This window comes from Leptonychotes weddellii, chromosome 5 (assembly GCF_054177405.1).
Source record: "Leptonychotes weddellii isolate Sample4059 chromosome 5, ASM5417740v2, whole genome shotgun sequence".
Taxonomy (NCBI): domain Eukaryota; kingdom Metazoa; phylum Chordata; class Mammalia; order Carnivora; family Phocidae; genus Leptonychotes; species Leptonychotes weddellii.
Window position 1 is genome coordinate 141,752,092 of NC_138373.1, and position 19,622 is coordinate 141,771,713.

At 37.7% G+C, this 19,622-nt stretch overlaps 1 protein-coding gene across 1 annotated transcript in view; it reads left to right on the top strand.

The window, feature by feature from the left end:
* Nucleotides 1-19,622, top strand: part of UTP20 (UTP20 small subunit processome component) — a 92,713-nt gene that overhangs the window by 36,320 nt on the left and 36,771 nt on the right. Inside the window, exons 23-29 of the mRNA XM_081818990.1 lie at nucleotides 2,586-2,676; nucleotides 3,691-3,776; nucleotides 4,349-4,474; nucleotides 8,069-8,235; nucleotides 9,953-10,161; nucleotides 14,987-15,130; nucleotides 15,922-16,001. Coding sequence (XP_081675116.1) covers nucleotides 2,586-2,676; nucleotides 3,691-3,776; nucleotides 4,349-4,474; nucleotides 8,069-8,235; nucleotides 9,953-10,161; nucleotides 14,987-15,130; nucleotides 15,922-16,001 — 903 coding nt within the window. The remainder of the gene's footprint in view (nucleotides 1-2,585; nucleotides 2,677-3,690; nucleotides 3,777-4,348; nucleotides 4,475-8,068; nucleotides 8,236-9,952; nucleotides 10,162-14,986; nucleotides 15,131-15,921; nucleotides 16,002-19,622) is intronic.

The window sequence follows — 19,622 nt, forward strand, 5'->3', positions numbered from 1 at the left end:
TCATAATCCCAGATTTATAATCCATCATGGAACATGCTTCTCGCTGGCAATTATTTATTGAAAACATGTAAATTGGCTCCTCTTCTTTTTGGCTCTTTTTTTTTTTTTTTTTTTAAATAGGCTCTACGCTGGGCATGGAGCCCAGCTTGGGGCTTGAACTCACAACCCTGAGATCAAGGTCTAAGCTGAGATCATGGGTCAGATGCTTAACCGACTGAGCCACCCAGGTGCCCCTCTCTCTGGCTCTTTAAGACTACCTGGCTCATAAAAATATAATAAATATTGGGGTGGAAGGAATGGATGTTTCAAAAGAAAGTCTTAAAAGTTTATTTGTAAAACTGCAAGGACTCAGTGATAAGTATGTAGGGACATCCTATCAGTCAGAGCTCTCCAGAGAAGCAGACCAAGAGGATGAAGGAGTGTGTGTATGTGTGTGTGTGTGTGTGTATATAAACAGATTTATTTTAAGGAACTGGCTCACGTGATTATGGGAGCCAGCAGGTCCAGAATTTGTAGGACAAGACAGCAGGCCGGAAAGTTAGGCAGGATTTGATGCTGCAGTCTTGAGTCCAGAATTCACAGACTAGGATTTCTATGTCATGGTCCTGTGGCAGAATTCTTTATTCTCTGGGAAACACCAGTTTTTTCTCTTCAGACCTCATGGATGAGGCCGATCCACATTATTGAGGGTAATCCCCTTTATTTAAAGTCAACTGATTGTAAATGTGAATATCTACAAAATACTTTAATTGCAACACATAGATTAGTATTTCAATACATGTAATTTAATGTTATAATTAAATATTGTAATTTAGACAGATTGACACATAAGACTAACCATCACAGGCATTTAAGCTAAATATAAGCAGAAGTGCTACCTTACTTATTTCTCTATCATATGTAAGAAGGTCATAACTTCCAGATTATTTTCTCTCTATTAACCAGTAAGACTTTTACAGTTTTGCATTTTTTTTGCCCAGGAGCAGAGAGGCACATTGTTTACTAAATTCTTAGGAGCAGAGGCCCCATAACTCTTGTTTTTTCGTTCAATCCTTGCACAAAGTCCAGATCTCGTCTTTGTCAAGATGAGGAAAATCAGACTCGGAAGCGTTCAGTCACTTTCCCCAAAGTCAGTACCACACACGCAGCTTGGTTTCTGTCTCTCTTCACTTGTCCCTGCTTTTGTTCTTGAAATAGGCAAATAAAATCTCTCCAAACTGTAACCACTTATTCATTCAGGGTTTTTTTTTTTAAAGCCCTAATACATCTTATGAGTTATACACAAAGAGAAAACAGTTTGTTTGCCAAGTATTTTTAAAGCTCCCTGGAGCCTATGGATTAAGAAGTCAAGCGAGTAATTGTAGTGGAAGCTCTCTTCTTGACCTCTTGCAGTGGATGATGTCATTGGCTTGGAGTCACATCTCCATATTTAACTTCTGACCACAGGGTGTTCTTTCTTCTTCCTTCTTGGTAAGCAAGAGCTATGGTTATCCAAATATGGACCTCTCTTTCCTGACATCAGTGTTTATGTTGTATGAAAGTGAGGAAGAGGGCGCCTGGGTGGCTCAGTCGTTAAGCGTCTGCCTTCGGCTCAGGTCATGATCCCAGGGTCCTGGGATCAAGTCCCACATCGGGCTCCCTGCTCGGCGGGAAGCCTGCTTCTCCCCCTCCCACTCCCCCTGCTTGTGTTCCTGCTCTCACTATCTCTCTCTGTCAAATAAATAAATAAAATCTTTAAAAAAAAAAAAAGTGAGGAAGAATGTATTTTACCACCTTTCTGTCTACTGCATAGAAACCAGACAAGGAATCATTCCAAAAATTATCTGTGTTCAGCTTTGCAAATATATCACTGTTCTGATTACTTTCTTTCTGTGTCTGGTTTAATTTAAACCATTCTGTGCACATCCTGAATGATTTTCTGGGGTGGGGAAGCTGGACTTTAGGGGAAGGCCTGCCTGAGATACAGAATTTCTGGAGAATAATTTCTGAAATGCAAATAACTAAAACTTGTTTGTGTAATTAACAATGAAGCTATAGTCAAGGTATTTGGCATACTTGTCAGAAAGACTAAAATTGGTGGGTACTGTGATCGTAAGAAAATCTCTGGGGATGGAATGCCTGGGTGGCTAAGTCGGTTAAGTGTCTGCCTTCAGTTCAGGTCATGATCTCAGGGTCCTGGGATCGAGCCCTGCATTGAGTTCCCTGCTCAGCAGAGTCTGTTTCTCCCTCCCCCTCTGCCTCTCCTCCCCCGCTCATGCTCTTTCTCTCATGCTCTCTCTCTCTCTCAAATAAATAAATAAAATCTTCAAAAAAAAGAAAAGACCTCTGGGGGTGCCTGGGTGGCTCAGTTGCTTGAGTGTCCAACTCTTCATTTCAGCTCAGGTCATGATCTCAGGCTTGTGAGATCGAACCCTGCATTGGGCTCCACACTGGGTGTCATGCCTGCTTGGGATTCTCTCTCTCCCTCTCCCTGTGCCCCCCACCCACCCACATGCATGTGCTCGCTGTCTCTAAAAAGAAAAAAAGAAAATCTCTGTTCTTTAATTCTGTAATACCCTATGGTTTTTGTTTTTTGGTTTTTTTAGGCAGTTAATTGCTCATTTGCAAGTTTTCTCTAAGTTTTCAAATCCACGAGCCTTATATCTGGAATCTAAATTATATGAGCTGTATCTTCAGGTAAGTAAAATAAATTCTTGCCACTGCAGTTCTTTGTGAGTTTTCTCTGTTGTTCACCAAAATAACTTTTAGGTTTTTAATAATTGTTGATGAATAGTGCCCATGTCTACATTTTAAGTACAGTGTCTTAAAAATTTAATAATTACTTTCTGTGTCCTGAGAAATAGATTTAAACTGTACTAATATTGTTAATTTTAAAGACATTTTGAGTGACTAAACATTGATCAGCTGTATTAATAGTGGGGGTTGTGCCAAAAAAAAAGGTAACTACTTTTTACTTCTAGGTAAGTTAGCCTTACAGAGTGCTGGGATTTCAGGATCTATTACACTGAGTGAAAGCTGGATAGTTGGAATAAGAATCTCTCAGTCACAATATATGCTCTTCAGTTACAGAAAAGATTGCAGAAAAAATTTGATGTCAGAAGCAGAGTAAGCACTGGACGTCATTCTAAGCCATCTGGGGATACAAAATTTCCTTTTTTCATTTGGATGTTTTTTAGGTGGAACTTCTATGATTTCAGCAGAATTTATCCTCATTCTGCCCCGTAATTCAGATACAGTTTGTTTATAAAGCAAGAGCTCAAAACTGCAGGAAGCAAAATTCTTAACTAACTGATCTGAGAGGCTCTGTGCCAGGTCTTCTTTCCTGGAATCTTATGATTGCCATTACTTTCACAGTGTTGGGAGCTTTCGCTCATCATGGGACCAGCCCCGCTGGTATAAACCCAAATTTATGAAGGGATTTGGCCTTGACCAAAAGACTGACAGACCCGAGGGTCTGGCATGTGGGATTCAGGGGTCAGAGTTTTGTTTCCACTTTGTTCATTGCACGTATTCTATTTGTGCTATACCTCCAGGAAGATATAAGGCTGTTGTCAGCAACCAGGTTTAACCCACATCTAAAAATTTAGATTGTAAGAAATCTAATGTAGCAAATTAACACAAGTAAATTACTATCCCATGGTGTGTGTATATGTAACTTCATTAACTTATTTTATAAAATATTATTCTTAGTTGTTGCTACATCAAGATCAAATGGTGCAAAAAATAACCCTGGATTGTATAATGACATATAGACATCCACATATCCTCCCTTACAGGTAAGTTATTTGAAGCTAAAGAAATGCGCTTTCTTTGGCTGGTTTTTAACTTTCTACATGAGAGCCTCTTCTAAAATAAATTTATGAAGGCCTGGAAATTTCCCTTTTCTTCTATAATCATAATGCTATTTTCAGGTAAGAAATGAAAATTGGAAGTATATTTGTGTATTAAGAATGCTTCTCCATAGATAATAAGGTAGGAAAGAGACAACTAATTGATAAGTATATGTTGAGAAGGTTATATCATTTCTTGTTGCTTCAGTAATGTCAAAATCTTGGTGGTTACTTAGGGAATCATAATGATCACTCTCTATAAGAACTAAAGAAAGCTTTTATATTAATCTCTTTTAAACAGCTGAATTGTTGACTAAGTCTTAATTCCTCATAATCACTTTTACCTTTTAAAATTTGAAAACCTGTCATTTTGTGAAAATTTTCCTTTATCGATGTCAACCACAACGTAGATATTCTTAGTTCCTAGTTCAGTCATACAAATTACTGTACTATATTGCACTTCTTTAAAGTACCATTGATTTTTAAGTGATGATTTGTGCTATATTCCATTTTTAAAGGGAAAACTTACAAAGATTGCTTGAAGACAGAAGCTTTAAGGAAGAGATAGTGCATTTTAGCATTTCTGAAGATAATACAGTAGTGAAAACAGCCCACCGAGCAGATCTGTTTCCTATTCTGATGAGGTATTTACACTGTTTAAAATTGATTTTTTAAAAAGTTGATCACAAAAACAATTATGAATATACTATTACGATTCTTTCAGTGATTATAATGGAGTATTTCATTTTTTATTTTATTTTGATTTTTTTTCTTAATTGAACCTTTTGGGGAAATCAAATTGTTATAGAGACTTATTTTAAAATATTTTGTCCCTGGGGCACCTGGGTGGCTCAGTTGTTAAGCGTCTGCCTTCGGCTCGGGTCATGATCCCAAGGTCCTGGGATCGAGTCCCGCATCGGCCTCCCTGCTCCGCGGGAAGCCTGCTTCTTCCTCTCCCACTCCCCTTGCTTGTGTTCCTTCTCTCGCTGTGTCTCTCTCTGTCAAATAAGTAAATAAAATCTAAAAAAAAAAAAATTTTGTCCCTAACATAAGGAAAGATCTTGCCATGGAGTTATTTTAATAATAATGTTAAAATTGAATCTTCTATTCCTTTAAGTTTTATTATTGAGAAATAGTACAAATAATTCATTGGGTATATAACTATGAGATATAAAAGCTATTGATTCTTTTTTTTTTTTTTTTTTTAAGATTTTATTTATTTATCAGAGAGAGAGAGAGACAGAGTCAGGCAGAGGGAGAAGCAGGCTCCTTGCTGAGCAAGGAGCCCGCTGTGGGACTCGATCCCAGGACCCTGGGATCATGACCTGAGGCGAAGGCAGAGGCTTAACCGACTGAGCCACCCAGGCATCCCAAAGCTATTGATTCTTGTTGTTGATTATTTAACCATCCACATTACAAACCTTTCTTATTAGTTTTAATTGTTTTATTGGATTTTCTTAGTTGAAAAAGTAGTAGTCAATAAGAGTCATCACAGTGTTAGTCTCCTGGGGCGCCTGGGTGGCTCAGTCGTTAAGCGTCTGCCTTCGGCTCAGGTCATGATCCCAGGGTCCTGGGATCGAGCCCCGCGTCGGGCTCCCTGTTCGGCGGGAAGCCTGCTTCTCCTTCTCCCTCTCCCACTCCCCCTGCTTGTGTTCCCTCTCTCGCTGTGTCTCTCTGTCAAATAAATCAATAAAATCTTTAAAAAAAGAAAATAAAAAAATAAAAAAAAAAAAGGAAAGGAAAAAAACCCTTGAGGTTCCATTTTACTGGGAATAAAGTAGAAAGTCCTTATTCCTCCTGCAAGGGCCTGGTATGACCTAGCTGCACACTGCCTGTCCAACCCACCACCCATTCACCACCCCGCGCAGAGCCCACTTCCATGTCAGTGGACCTGCTCTTCCCTGTGCTTTGAACACATGACCACTAGCTCTTCTTTTTCACTCAGTCTCCTCTCAAATGTCATATTGTCAGGATGCCTTCCTTGATCACCTTATGTAAAATCATACCTTCCTCTCATCACCCGGTAGTCTCCTACCTTGCTTTATTTTTCCTCACAATCGTCCGACATAGCCTTCTACTTATCACTCTTCTCCCCTGTCGGAAGGTAAACTTCATGGCCTGTAGAAAATGTTAGTCAAATTAATTTTGCGTTCTTTTATGATTAAAAAAAACCCTCTTTTTTTCTGTTTTTTAATTTACGTATTACCTACACAGCATAGAAGAATTAACAGTGGTGGTAGTGTTTGTGATTATCCCTGTCTTGCTAGTGGATTTAACGGTAATGCTTGTAGAGCAGCCCTTTTTAAAATTTGGTCTGCTCCTTCTTGGCAGGGGCTGTCACTGAGATGCTTTCGGGGGGTCCCCGAGGTTAGAACTTTTTTAATACTACTACTCAGACATTACCTTTTAGCACCGTGCCCAGATTTGTGTTGACAACACAAAAAACAACGGTGGGTAAAACTGTGGGTGCCTTAGCACTAACCAGGACAGTGGCTCCGAACTGTACGGGGCATTCTTCATTGTCGCACACCTGGAGTTTAAAAAAAGGAAAAAAGCTAGTTTCGTTTAATGTTCTTGGTAAGTCTTAAGCCTCGAGTACTTGTCTTCTTATTGTTTTATATGATGAAGTGGGAAGTGCGAGTAAAGCACTCCAGCTGAATCCAAGTTCTCTCATGGAGTGGGGTGTTTTCCAAATAATGGATGCAAGTTACAGAATCATTCATGGCTAAAGATCCATTCAAAGTGCAAGATAGACAGATGGACTTTAATGTATCAGAGATCACAAAGCTTATTAATAAGGCTTCAGATTCTGCATTGCAACTAGCCTTTAACTTGTTGAGGTTTGCTGTCGTATCAAAGTGGGATATCCACAAGGATCTCAAAAGAATTACCTGAAGGCTTACAAAATACTTTTTCCTTTCTCCAGCTCCATATCTGTTTAAGGCTGGATTTTCTTCAACTATAATATACTGCAAATGATTGAATGCAGAAGCAGATGGGAAAATCCAGTTATCTTCTAATAAGCAAAACAAAGAAATGTGAAAAAAAGAAAGTAAAACATGCCTCTAGACTCACTAATTTTTGGTGGGGGAGAGATTTGGAAAATAAAATTATTTTTCATTAAAATTGTTATTTACATTAACTCATTTTAATTTCTGCCAAGATAAATATCAATAGATAAAACTCACATGCACAAAAGCTCTTTGGGGACCTCAAAAATGTTTAAGAATATAAAGGGGTCCTAATATCGAAAAGTTTAAAAACCACTGTGTTTCAATTTCGAATGTTAAAGCACTAACATTTATTATAAATTAACATTTGCCATACTAAGAAAGTAAGTCCTATCACTAGATTGTTTAGTATTTTATCAGTAATGGATATTGAATTTTATTAGAATGCCTGTTAAGCATGTATTAAAATGATTATATTAACTTTTCCTATGAGCCGTTGATCTATATCAATCCAATAGGCTTTACTAGTGATTCTTTCTTGCATTCCTGGGATAAATCCTTATTTGGCTTTAATATTGTTTTAATGCAGCACTGGATACTATATTTAGAAATGGGTTTTATGTTTATAAGCAAGATTGGTATATAATTTTATAATTTTATTTTTGTTCCTCAACCCATCTCAGCCTTCATAAATGAGAAAGGACTGTTCCTTCTTTCTCTTAGCTATGAAACTTTATAGCATGGGAATTAGTTTTCCTTGAAATTCATCTGAAGAACTGTATGGGTTCCATGTTTACTCATGATTACTGTTCTAGTCAGGTTTTCTTCTTAAGTTCCTTTTGCTTATTTGTTTTGTTCTGTTTCCTTTTCCAGAGAATTACCCATTTAATTGAAGTCTTTCCAGTTTCCTTATTTTACTTAGAGTTGTATTCACTTACTTGCTTTTAATCTATGTATTCTCATTTTCATTTTCATTTGGCTTGCGTATTTTACTGTTTTCTTCCTCCTACAAAGAGCCACCTTTCAGCTTTTATCGTTATTATTTCTTTGTTCCTGCTTCCCTCAGCCTTGTTTTTTTTTTGTTTTGTTTTGTTGTTGTTATTTTTTGTTTTGTTGTTCTAAATTTTCTGTGTTAAATATCTAATTTCTATTTTCATCCTTCTTGTTTTATAATATAACCTTTTAAGTCTGTTGAATTGCTATTCTAGCCTCTTAGGAAAACAAAATGACTAGTATTATGTTTTAGGATTAATGTGCAAACAAAATAATATTCTTTTGACTTATTAGAATTTTGTATGGCCGAATGAAGAATAAGACTGGCAGTAAAACTCAGGGGAAAGCCGCTTCAGGCACCCGCATGTCCATTGTCCTGAGGTTCCTCGCTGGGACCCAACCGGAGGAGATCCAGATATTCTTAGACCTGCTGTTTGAACCTGTGAAGCATTTCAAGAACGGTAGCTCTCAACTTCCTACTACTCTGAATTTGTATTGTCTGCTGTAGACTTCAGATGTCTCAGGCTAGGTTTCCCATGCTCTTAGACATCTTTCTAATGGGATTGTTCCTTCCAATCTCATTGGTGGCCTTTAAAGTTTGATTGAATTAGGTGGAGCTCACAGTTGATCCTGGCGATTATCATCATCCATGGGTCAGTAAGCCCCTGATTAGAAAATGTGTATTTTGGGGGGTGCCTGGGTGGCTCAGTTGGTGGAGCATATGACTCTTGAGCTTGAGGTTGTAAGTTTGAGGCCCACATTAAGTGTAGAGATTACTTTAAAAAAATAAAATAAGAAAGAAAAGAAAAGTGTATTTTTGCTGTTGTTGTGCATTTGAAAAATGGTACTTACCCAGATACAATGAATAGGTTTCTCCTTAGAAACTTAGGGCATGCTGAGAAATTAATTTTAATTGTCTTAGTATTTATTCATTCACTGAGTCATTCATCTATTGAGTAAAGACTTGTTGAATACCTCCTGTGCCCTGGATGCTTTTGAAAATAGAAAAGTAAATATTTATGCTCTCAACGTCACCATCTAAACTAAGTGGATATAATAGGTATATCCAGTGAGCTGAAATGCTCTATGGTCTGTTCTCTGGTATGTAATGTTGGTAATTAATAATAATAATAGCTAACATTTACTCCATGCCAGACGTTATGATGGACCCTTTTACATACAGCTCAGTTGATCCTTAAAACAACCACCTGAGGTATCATTACTTGACTATTCCCATTTTACCAATGAGGAAACTGAGGCCTAGAGAGTTTACTATTTTACTTATAACCACTCAGCTAGAAAATAGTAGATCTTTCTATGGTAGAATCTCTGCTCTCACCCCATAATCGCTTTGCTTTAGGCAACACAGGTATTTATTTGCATGGTAATGTGTTGTATGAAATTTTGTATTGTTTCTATGATAATGGATTCACCTGTTAAAATGTTTTCATTCAGTGTAATATTGCCCTGCAAAGGAAGTTGGCTCTGATGAAGGAAGACAAAGGCTTTTGTTTAGTGAAACAGCTTCCACTGTAAGAGGATAGCTATAAATGATACTCTTTTTGGATAGACCATTTAGGTGTATGAATTAGCAAGTTCATGATTTCATACCAGTTGGTTTGAAGTAAAGCTCATGCAATAACAATTCAAGTCTTTTAAGTAAATTATGAAATCAATTTGGTGCCTGTTTATAAAAGACTGTTCTTTTATTTATTCACCAGGGGTGGCAAGAGAAAACATGTGATCCTCAGCATTCAAGAAGCTTCTAGTGTAGCAGGCAGGACACTTTCTATGAAACTGCTCAAGTCAACATAACAGTGAAAGCTGAGAGTGAGAAAAATGTATGGGAAGTTGTTAGGTGGAACAAAAGACTATTGCTATTTCAGGTTTTGGGGAATAGTCTAAGTAGGATGAGAATGGGGCTTAGAGACTTAATTCTGGCACAAGTTTCTCCTTTATTCTCAGTTTCCTTATCTATAGTGTCATAATACTAAAACCTATCATGCCTAGTTCATTAATATTTGGTAAGAGAATCAGGAGAAAATACATTAGGAAAGTACATTATCATCTGTAAATCATTGGAACAGTAGAAAATATTCTATAATTGAGGGAATTGACAAAAGGAAGCTGTAATTAGAGAGTAATATTTCCTTTTACATGATATCTCTGTTTCACTAGGAGAATGTCATTCTGCAGTCATTCAAGCAGTAGAAGATTTGGATCTGTCTAAAGTTCTTCCTTTAGGTCGTCAGCATGGTATCTTAAATAGCCTTGATATAGTATTGAAGAACATCAGTCATCTGATCAGTGCATACTTACCAAAGATTTTGCAGATATTGCTGTGCATGACAGCGACTGCATCACACATCCTTGACCAGCGAGAAAAGGTGAGAGACATTCACTGTAGTTGCTTTCTTCTTGGGCTAAAGCATTTTACTTGGGAAATTGGTTGGGACCTGAATATCTAACAGTCTTCACTGTCTTAAATATTTATATGTAGTTGGAGGATGCAAATTACAGGTGACCCTTGAATAACATGGGTTTAAACTGTGTGGGTCCACTTACAAATGGGATTTTTTTCTCGATAAATACATTGTAGCACCATAAAGTACTTTCTCTTCCTAATGATTTTCTTAATAACCTTTTCTCTAGCTGACCTTATTATAAAGTAAGAGTACATTATATAATACATAAAACATACAAAGTACGTGTTATTTGACTGTTTATGGTATCGGTAAGGCTTCCAGTCAACAGTAAGCTATTAGTAGTTAAGATTTTGGGAAGTCAAAAGTTATACAGGGATTTTTGACTGTGCAGGGGATCAATGCCCCTGACCCCTGTGTTGTTCAAGGGTCAGCTGTATGTCACTTGTATATTTTAAAGAGGTTTTAAATAATAGGGTGTGAGTTAGTTCTATATACATCTCAAACTAAAATCAGGGTTAGTTGAGCTGATTTCAAGAGCCTCGAGGTATAGGACATCTTCCAACTCTATCAAGAATGGTTGGAGAATGAAGAGAATATGGTTAGCATCATCCTTGTTATTTTGAGATAAGAGTTGCCCAGAGGTCTTTTACAAGTAAATTCTTGCCTACTATGAGTGCAATGTTTTGAATAAGGATAAGTAGCAAGACCCAGCATTGAGCTAACTGCCAGAGGCTTTACAAGATGGTGCTCAGTAAATATTTTCTGAATTAAAGACTATATATTTATGTTCTGTTGAAACAAGTATGTGGGCATGAGTACACTCTTTGGAAAGCTTAGGGAAACTTAATGTCTTTATGGACTAAAGGCTTCTTAGTGGGACTTGAAGTGAAGATCTAGACTCAGATTTTTGCTGTTGATTCTCAGTAAATGATAAATGGGCACAGTTTTAATTGGGCTAAAATCTGTTTCCTTTGATTTGTGGATATGCCTGGTGAACTGCCTCTCAGATATGGTCATGATAACTAAAAATGGACAGCCAGAATTTTATGCTGTTTTTTGGGCTACACATGGATATAAGTCTGCTTTAGTGATGAAATAATATTCTCTGATTACCAAGCTCCAGGGATTTAGAACACGCCTTCTATTTTGTTAGACACCATTTTCTTTATTCTTTCATTCATTCCTTCAACAAATATTAATTGAGCCCCTGCTATGTGACAGGCACTGTTGTAAGCACCAGAGATGGAGCAGTGAACAAGGCAAACAAAAATTCCTGTCCATTTATTGATTCAGTAAATACTTATTTCACATCTACCATCTACCAGATATCATTCTAGGTAGGGAATGAGACAGGTAAGGACTCAGTATCATGGGAGAAAAAGAATAAATAAATAAATACACAAATAGTTAGAATAACGTCAGTTGGTGGTGAGACCTGAGAGGTAAGTAAATGAGAACCTCTGCAGATGTCTGTGTAGCTTTCTCCCCTCCAGTACTCTGCCTGTTCGTTCTCCCCAAGCCACACTACTCTGTCTCCTCATCTTGGGAGGATGACTGGCCTGTGCCTGGACTCTTCCTTCTCCCACTAATCCCTGAAACTCCAAGCAGGAATCTGGGGAACGTATAGGACTCACCTCATCTGTTTACCCTCTCAGGGCTTACTGCCCTTTGCTGCCCACTGTCTAGTATCTGAAAATCATTGTCTCACAGATTCTCTTCAGTTTTTTAGTTGCTTGAGAAGGAAGGCCAAATCGAGTCCCTGTTGATCCATCTTGAACAGACGTGGAAGAACCATGAGAAAGGAACAGGCAGAGAACAGTCCTCTGACTAACACAAGGCTAGGAACAGCTCATGTTCCCAAACGCCAGAGCAGAAACTTCATAATACCCAAGGCACCAGGAAGAGTCCTAGGCAGGGGAGTGCCTCAGTAGTAGTGGAACCAGATTAGCTCTGGAATAAAGACTGCCCTAGCAACACCTAACAAAGCTTACAAAGCTCATGCTTTTCCCAAGTAAATTAATTACATCTGAGAACAAGACTCAAAAGCTTTCAAATGATTTAAATGAAAACAAAATTCAGTGTCTGACATCCAGTCAAGTTTTACCAGGCATGCCAAGAAGGATGAAAATTTTACTCATAATAAGGAAAAAAACCACTCAATAGAAGCAGATGCAGCAGTGGCACAGATGATAGAATTAGCCAAAAACTTAAAACAGGTATTAGGAATACACTCCATATATTCACAAAAGTAGAGGAAAACATGAGCATGTTGAGGAGAGACATGAAGACATGAAGAATTTAAAATAAATTGAGGGGACGTGATAAGAAGTGACCACACTGTTAGGATGGCCAGTGTCCTAAGGAGGTAATATTTGAACTCCTCTATCTACCCAGCTGTGGGAAGAACATTTCAGGCAGAGAAAATGGCTAGTAGTGCAAAGTCCCTGAGGTAGAACAGTTTTGACATATTCTAAGAACAGACAGAAGGGCAAGATGGCTAGAGCACAAGGAGGGAGAAGAATCATAAGGTCGAGAGGTAGGTAGGGCCTCATGGGCTCTGAGATGGATGCACTCTGAAATGTACTGGGAAAACTGGAGAAGTTTGAAGCCAGGGAGTGAGTGATAAGGTCTGTTTGATGTTTTTAAAATTTCAGTCTGATTACTTTGTGAAAAAGAGGCTTATGGAGGGCCAACAGTGGAAGCTGAAGACAGGTCTTGGAAAATTCTTTGTTATATGAGAGCTTCATGGCCATAGGGAGAATTCTGTGAGAATTTTCATTTATGCCTTATAGTGAGTGATAGTGACTTTATCTATACTTGTATATATTAAATCATGAAAGGTTAGAGATTTTATAAACTCTGTAAAAGTTCTCTGACTTTTTGGTTAACTTAGAAGTTACTCAGTAATGCAGCCTTACTCCTGAGTCAATAATCAGTAACTCAAAAGATCATTTATGCAGTTTCATAGATCATTAGTGAGGTGCTAAGCTTTTTGATAGTTTGGAGTTTTTTAAAAAATTCTTGGACAAGTTCAAAGAATTCCTTGAGGTACTATAGTGAATTACTGCACAATAATACTGCTTAAGTAAGTTAAACTTCTACATTTGTGTATTTGAGCTAAGTTATACATTTACAAGGCATTGACTGAAGTGTATATCATGAGGTTTGTTTTAGTTTGATTTTATTATTTTGGAACATTTAAACAACAGGGTGACTTTTAAATGTACATGAAATTCAGTCAAATGGACTATTCCTCTAGGAACTAAAGTCTACAATTTTCTTCATGATGTTGTGGCCATAAAACTTGATGTTCATTATATTAGAGTTTTGTGTTGTCTTTATAAATTTCAGGGTGGTTTTTGGATTTTGATGTAGGTCACTAAGGTCACATGTAAAAATAAGTTGCCACTTACATATCCAGAGACCACAGTATATTAATCAAATGGAAAAACAATTAGGGGTTGCACTTTAGCTCATTTGTTTGGTTTTTACAACATTCCTTTAAGATCCACTAGAAATTCTGCCTCTTCATGAAGCTTTTCCCTTTTCAAATTTATAATTCCTCCCATATTGGATATCTTTGGCATTTTCAGTCTATCATGTAATTTAATACATTTTCCTTCAGTGGGATTTTAAGCTGAGGTCAGACCTATGGCTGTCATGCCATTGGACTCATTGGTGGCGGCTCAATAAATTATTCTGCTCTGAGCCTGAAGAAACTGGCCACATATTTGTGATTTTGTAACCCGCAGGGAAGGAGATGCCAGTAGAAGTAGCAGAGTCTGTTATGAAAGAAGTTTGCTGTTAATTCAGACATCCACCCACTCCAGCCTTTATGCTCTAAACAGACAAATTTTTATTTTTTTCCAAATTGCATTTTTCTTTGAGCTCTATATTTTGAGATCTTCTCATGCCTTGATTCAGTTGCCTCATTCTCTTATACTGTGTGAGGTATTCTACTGTATAGAGACACCATAAATTCTTTAACTAGTGTCCTAGACTAATTTTAATAAGAATAATTGAAAACTCGGGCGCCTCGGTGGCTCAGTTGGTTAAGCGACTGCCTTCAGCTCAGGTCATGATCCTGGAGTCCCAGGATCGAGTCCCGCATCAGGCTCCCTGCTCAGCGGGGAGTCTGCTTCTCCCTCTAACCCTCCCCCCTCTCATGTGCTCTCTCTCTCTCATTCTCTCTCTCAAATAAATAAATAAAATCTTAAAAAAATATATATTAAAAGAAGAATAATTGAAAACTCCTGGTTTTAGGAAAAGTAAAAAATAATAGTACAAGTTATGAAAACAAAAGAGAAAGTAACTTTCATTTGAAATAAAGGTTTGATTTTTTTCCCCCTAATCTAAGGCATTGTGATGGCAAAGGAAAAAAAAAGTTTGTTTTATTTAGAATGTTCTGTTCATAGGAAGAAATCAGGATTTCATTTGAGACAATTACTTGGATAAAGAAATACAACAATGTAGGACACAAAACAGCTGTTCCACTTGTGATTTCCCCCCCATAAGGACACTTCAAAATGAATTTACTGGGCAATGATAATGGAGCACATCTCACCATTTGATTTTTTAAGTCTTCTGCTTTCCCATCTTGTTCGATTCGAAAAGCAGTATGATATGATGAGTTGAATTTCCATGTGAATCAGAGCCACAGTCAACAGACTTAATAACAGGATTTCCAGTTTGATTCTTAGCCATCTGAGGAATAGTGCCTCCTTGAGGAATCAAGGATAAAAATGAAATACATTTTTTTTTTTAACAGAAGATCTTTGTTTTACAGATACACCTCAGGTTTATTAACCCACTGAAAAATTTAAGACGTCTTGGAATCAAAATGGTAACTGACATCTTTCTGGATTGGGAGTCTTACCAATTCAGAACTGAAGAAATTGATGCTGTATTTCATGGTGCAGTTTGGCCCCAGGTAAACTTCATTACTACATTCTGCTTGGATACCATATGCTACTTCCTTTGTTATTACTTTAACCAGCACAGTCTATGAATGCATGTCCTGGTCTTTTACATCGAGTCTTCCTTTGGTTCTGGAAGTTTAAGAACACTTTTCTTTGCCTCCACTGTCACCTAAAGCTCAAGAGCTGGTTTCTGTAATACCGTGACATTTATACTTAAGGTTATTTTGAATATGATTGTGTCTCTTAAGCAAATGGAATCTAACTGTTGTAGCACCTCAGTGATGTGTCTCTGGATTTTGACAAGCATAAGAGAAAATACACAGATATTCTCATTACATATTTCCTTGTTTGTAACCATTTTGTAATGACACCTGGTATAACTATAGCTAAAAAGACTATAGAGGAGACTTGATTTTAGGAATTCTAGCTGCTTGAGCTCTGTCGTTTCTAACCAGTTGAAACCTAAAGTACCTCATTCCTTTTAAGTGTCTAGCTCTTCCTTTCTCCATCTTTGCCATTTTTCCTGTGTAGATATTATTTAGGATTCCTTTATTTTTTCTTCAGTCTGTCCTTTAAATGTTAATCTCTGTCCCTTGGCTCTTTATCCTCTGGTGTGGTTTTTATACTTGTTCTGCTTTTTAGTTGTCCCTCCCGTACACACACACAATTCTGTATGTGTTTTTTTTTTTTTTTTTTTAATTTTTTTTTTATTCTTATGTTAATCCCCATACATTACATCATTAGTTCTAGATAATTCTGTATGTGTTTTTATTTTGTATTCTGTTTTTATTTTGTGTCCTAGATCAGAAGGCTTGGGTCTGAGAGTCAGTATTCTCCTACTCCTCTGCTGAAACTAATTAGTATCTGGAGCAGAAATGCAAGGTATGACCGTTTTTCTCCCATCTTTAAAAAGGACAGTGTTGCCCGGCTAGCTCAGTCGGTAGAGCATGAGACTCTTTTTTTTTTTTTTTTTCAAAGATTTTATTTATTTATTTGAGAGAGACAATGAGATAGAGAGAGCATGAGGGGGGAGGGTCAGAGGGAGAAGCAGACTCCCTGCTGAGCAGGGAGCCCGATGCGGGACTCGATCCCGGGACTTCAGGATCATGACCTGAGCCGAAGGCAGTCGCTTAACCAACTGAGCCACCCAGGCGCCCGAGCATGAGACTCTTAAAAAGGACAGTGTAACCAGTCTAGTCAAAATGAGTCAAGGTTACTAATAATATAATTTATGGTGAAAGACCACAGATGCTGTTAAAGAGAATAAGGTAGCTGAATTTCAAAGTCCACAGTTCTAAAGAAAAATACAAGTTGCTGAACAGTGTAATCCAAGAAAAATACCTGTGCATGGATATAAATATAAAATGAAGTAGAAAATGTCTAGGATACATGAGAAACAATGTTACTGTAGCATGTGGCGGTTTGGGTACCCCAGAGCAGGGAAGAGGTACTTTTTATGATATCCTTGGAGTGTTCACTTATAAAAAGTAGGTAAAATAACATTTTGCAATGTAAGTTAAAATTGTAGAGTATGTATTCTAGCAAAACTTAAACATTTTTGCTAGTTCTACAGTTTCATTAATACTTAAAAATCAGAAGTATTGGAATTGATAGGGATGTTCTTCTAATCTGTAGTAATTGTTTCAGTAGTTTGATTTGGCCTGGGAAAGGGAAAAACAGAATGTGAAACATGGCAGATACAGGTTTCCCCTGCTGTCTGAAAGTAGAGGGGGTTCCTGTGAAACCTTTCATAAGCCGAGATGGCATAAAGCAAAGAAGTAATTCCTATTAATTTATATGGAAGAATGTTTTAGTGTTTCTAGATCCAAAAAATAACTTCTCTTAGGCTTTTCCGATACCTTTAGGTCACATCTTGCTAAGGGATGCACAAAATAAATCGAGATAAAGCGCAGATGCTCCCAGACACTGTTCACAGCTCTGGCGGCTGGATGCTGAGCTGCTGAGTGTAGTTTCCAGGGAAGGAGCCTGACGGGGCCGTTGTCGCTGCTCAAGAGGCGCATGCTGCCCCTGTAACGGCTCGCTGCAAAACAAATGGTGAAGGCTCTTTTCGCTTATTACCACCTTCTTTCATAAAAGCAAAGTGAACTTTCGAAAGCCAGGGATACCTGTAGTTATGCCAACTATAAATATTCCTATTTTTTGCATGCTTGCTTAAAAATAAAAGCTGATTTGTCATTGTCATTCTAAGTCTTTTTCCCAGTTACCACTTAAAATCAGGGAAATTTCGTAGGGATTTTCTCGATGTCCTCCATTCTTGTAAAACTATCTAAATATACATAGAGTTCTCATGGTCATAAATCAACATCCTTTTGAGGACGTTATGAGCTGTTTACAAGACCTTTATCTACAGATGGTTCAGAGATGCTTGTGTCAAAGACCAAATGCATATTTACTGAGGAGTGTAGAAACCTATGTTGTTTATTTCAGTGATGGAAACAGACTTAAGTTTGCCCTGATCTGTTTTGAAGAATGAAAGGTAGAATTTTAAAAAAAAAAAAAAAATTTTTTTTTTTTTTTTTTTTTACTACTGATTCAGTAAATGTCAAGATTTTAATATCTTGGCATCAGTTTTTACAAAATTGGTATCATATTGTATAACCAACTTTTGATTTTATTTTTTTTCTTGCACCATTATATCATGAACATTTCCCCGTCATTAAATAGTCATCAAAAACAAACCAAAGACCTTGACATTGTCTTCCTCGGGAAAACCTGTTTAAAATATTTTTACTGGTAATAAGGCCTCTTTTCATTTATTTCCCAACTTGAGAAAGCTGTTTCATATCTTGTCTTATAACTGGACATTTATAAGCAGCACTTCATAGGCATACTTGAGAAATGTTTTATAGCTGTATAATTCGCATGTCCTGTGAAGGACTCTTCATCCAAGAAGACTTGGCAATAGTGACTCCCTGTTATATTAGTTGGGTTCTTACTTAAGGTACAGAACCCCATCATTGGATGCCACTCCATCGTACGTTCTGCAGTTTCTTTCTCATTATGGGTTGGAGAAAAATAGAAGCCACAATGCAATAGAGGATGTAGGCTGCAGAACTAATTTTCTGTGTAACTCTTACCTGAAAGAAATCTTTAGAAGTATTGCCTTCCCTTGAAATCTCCATAACAACAGATATGCATGTATATTGTTGTGTGTGGAAGAATTAAAGAATGCATATTTCAGAACCACTTGATGGGAATGTGTCTCTTCAGTAAAAGAAAATTCTATTTTGAAGTATGGTTACCGTTTATATAGTGTCAGATATTCAAACAGGTTTTCATCTACAGAGAAGTCTAGCATTTTACTTTGTATTTGGACAGATGCAAGTAGAGCTGAACTATAGCCAGTATTTTCAAGCTCACAACTAAGGTTAAATTGTCTCAGAAATTAAGTGAACTCAGGACAACAAAAACTTGCTCACTAACTAGAGTGATCATATCATCCCGACTATATTCCTGAGGGTGAAAAGAGATGCTATAAATAATTAAGCCAGGATAACCAAGATAAACTGGGACTGTCCCTGGCCACTCTCTCTGATAGCTGCTCTGGTTCTGACCGCCACGACCCCCGTATGGCTCCATTTCTTCTTCCCCTGAGCTTCCCACTCCCGGAAGGGCCTGTGATTACATGCTGCCTTTAGTGCACTCACCTCTTAATAGCTGACCTACCTAAAGCTCCCTGAGGGCAGAGACCATTTCTCATTTATTACTGTACCTTCCTCCACAGGGGGTTTGTATCCCTCTTAATCCATGGTTAGTCAGTATTCATTACGTTTTGAAAGAGTGACTGAAATTTCTGACAGAGTTGTACACTTAAGCATGGAGCATGTCCAGGATACCCTGGCTTCGAGTTCTACTGCTGTTCAAGAAACACAGTTTGGTCACTTGAAGTTGCACTGAATTTGAATGGGTTCTTGCCAGGAGCTTGGCAGCAACTGAAAGCAGTCCTCTCACCTTTTGTGCTTGAAAAAATGTTAAGACAACATACAACATAGTGGTTAAGAGAACAGTCTCCAAAGCCACACAAACCTAGCTTCAAATCGTAGCACCACTGCATGTTCTTTGACAAAGTTGGCCTCTCCTCTCTGAGCCTCCATTTTACCACCTGTAGCATAAAAATAATAGCAGTACCTACCTCATTGATCATAGAGATGGTAATGTGTAATACCATCTGCACTTTCTGTGTATACGCATCCAGTTACTGGCAAGCTCAAAAGTGTTTCTGTGGGGCGCCTGAGTGGCTCAGTTGGTTAGGCGACTGCCTTCGGCTTAGGTCATGATCCTGGAGTCCCGGCATCGAGTCCCGCATCGGGCTCCCTGCTCAGCAGGGGGTCTGCTTCTCCCTCTGACCCTCTTCCCACTCGTGCTCTCTGTCTCTCATTCTCTCTCTCAAATAAATAAAATCTTTTTTTTTTTTTAAAGATTTTTTTATTTATTTATTTGAGAGAGAGTGAGAGAGAGAAAGAGCACAAGAGTGGGGAGCAG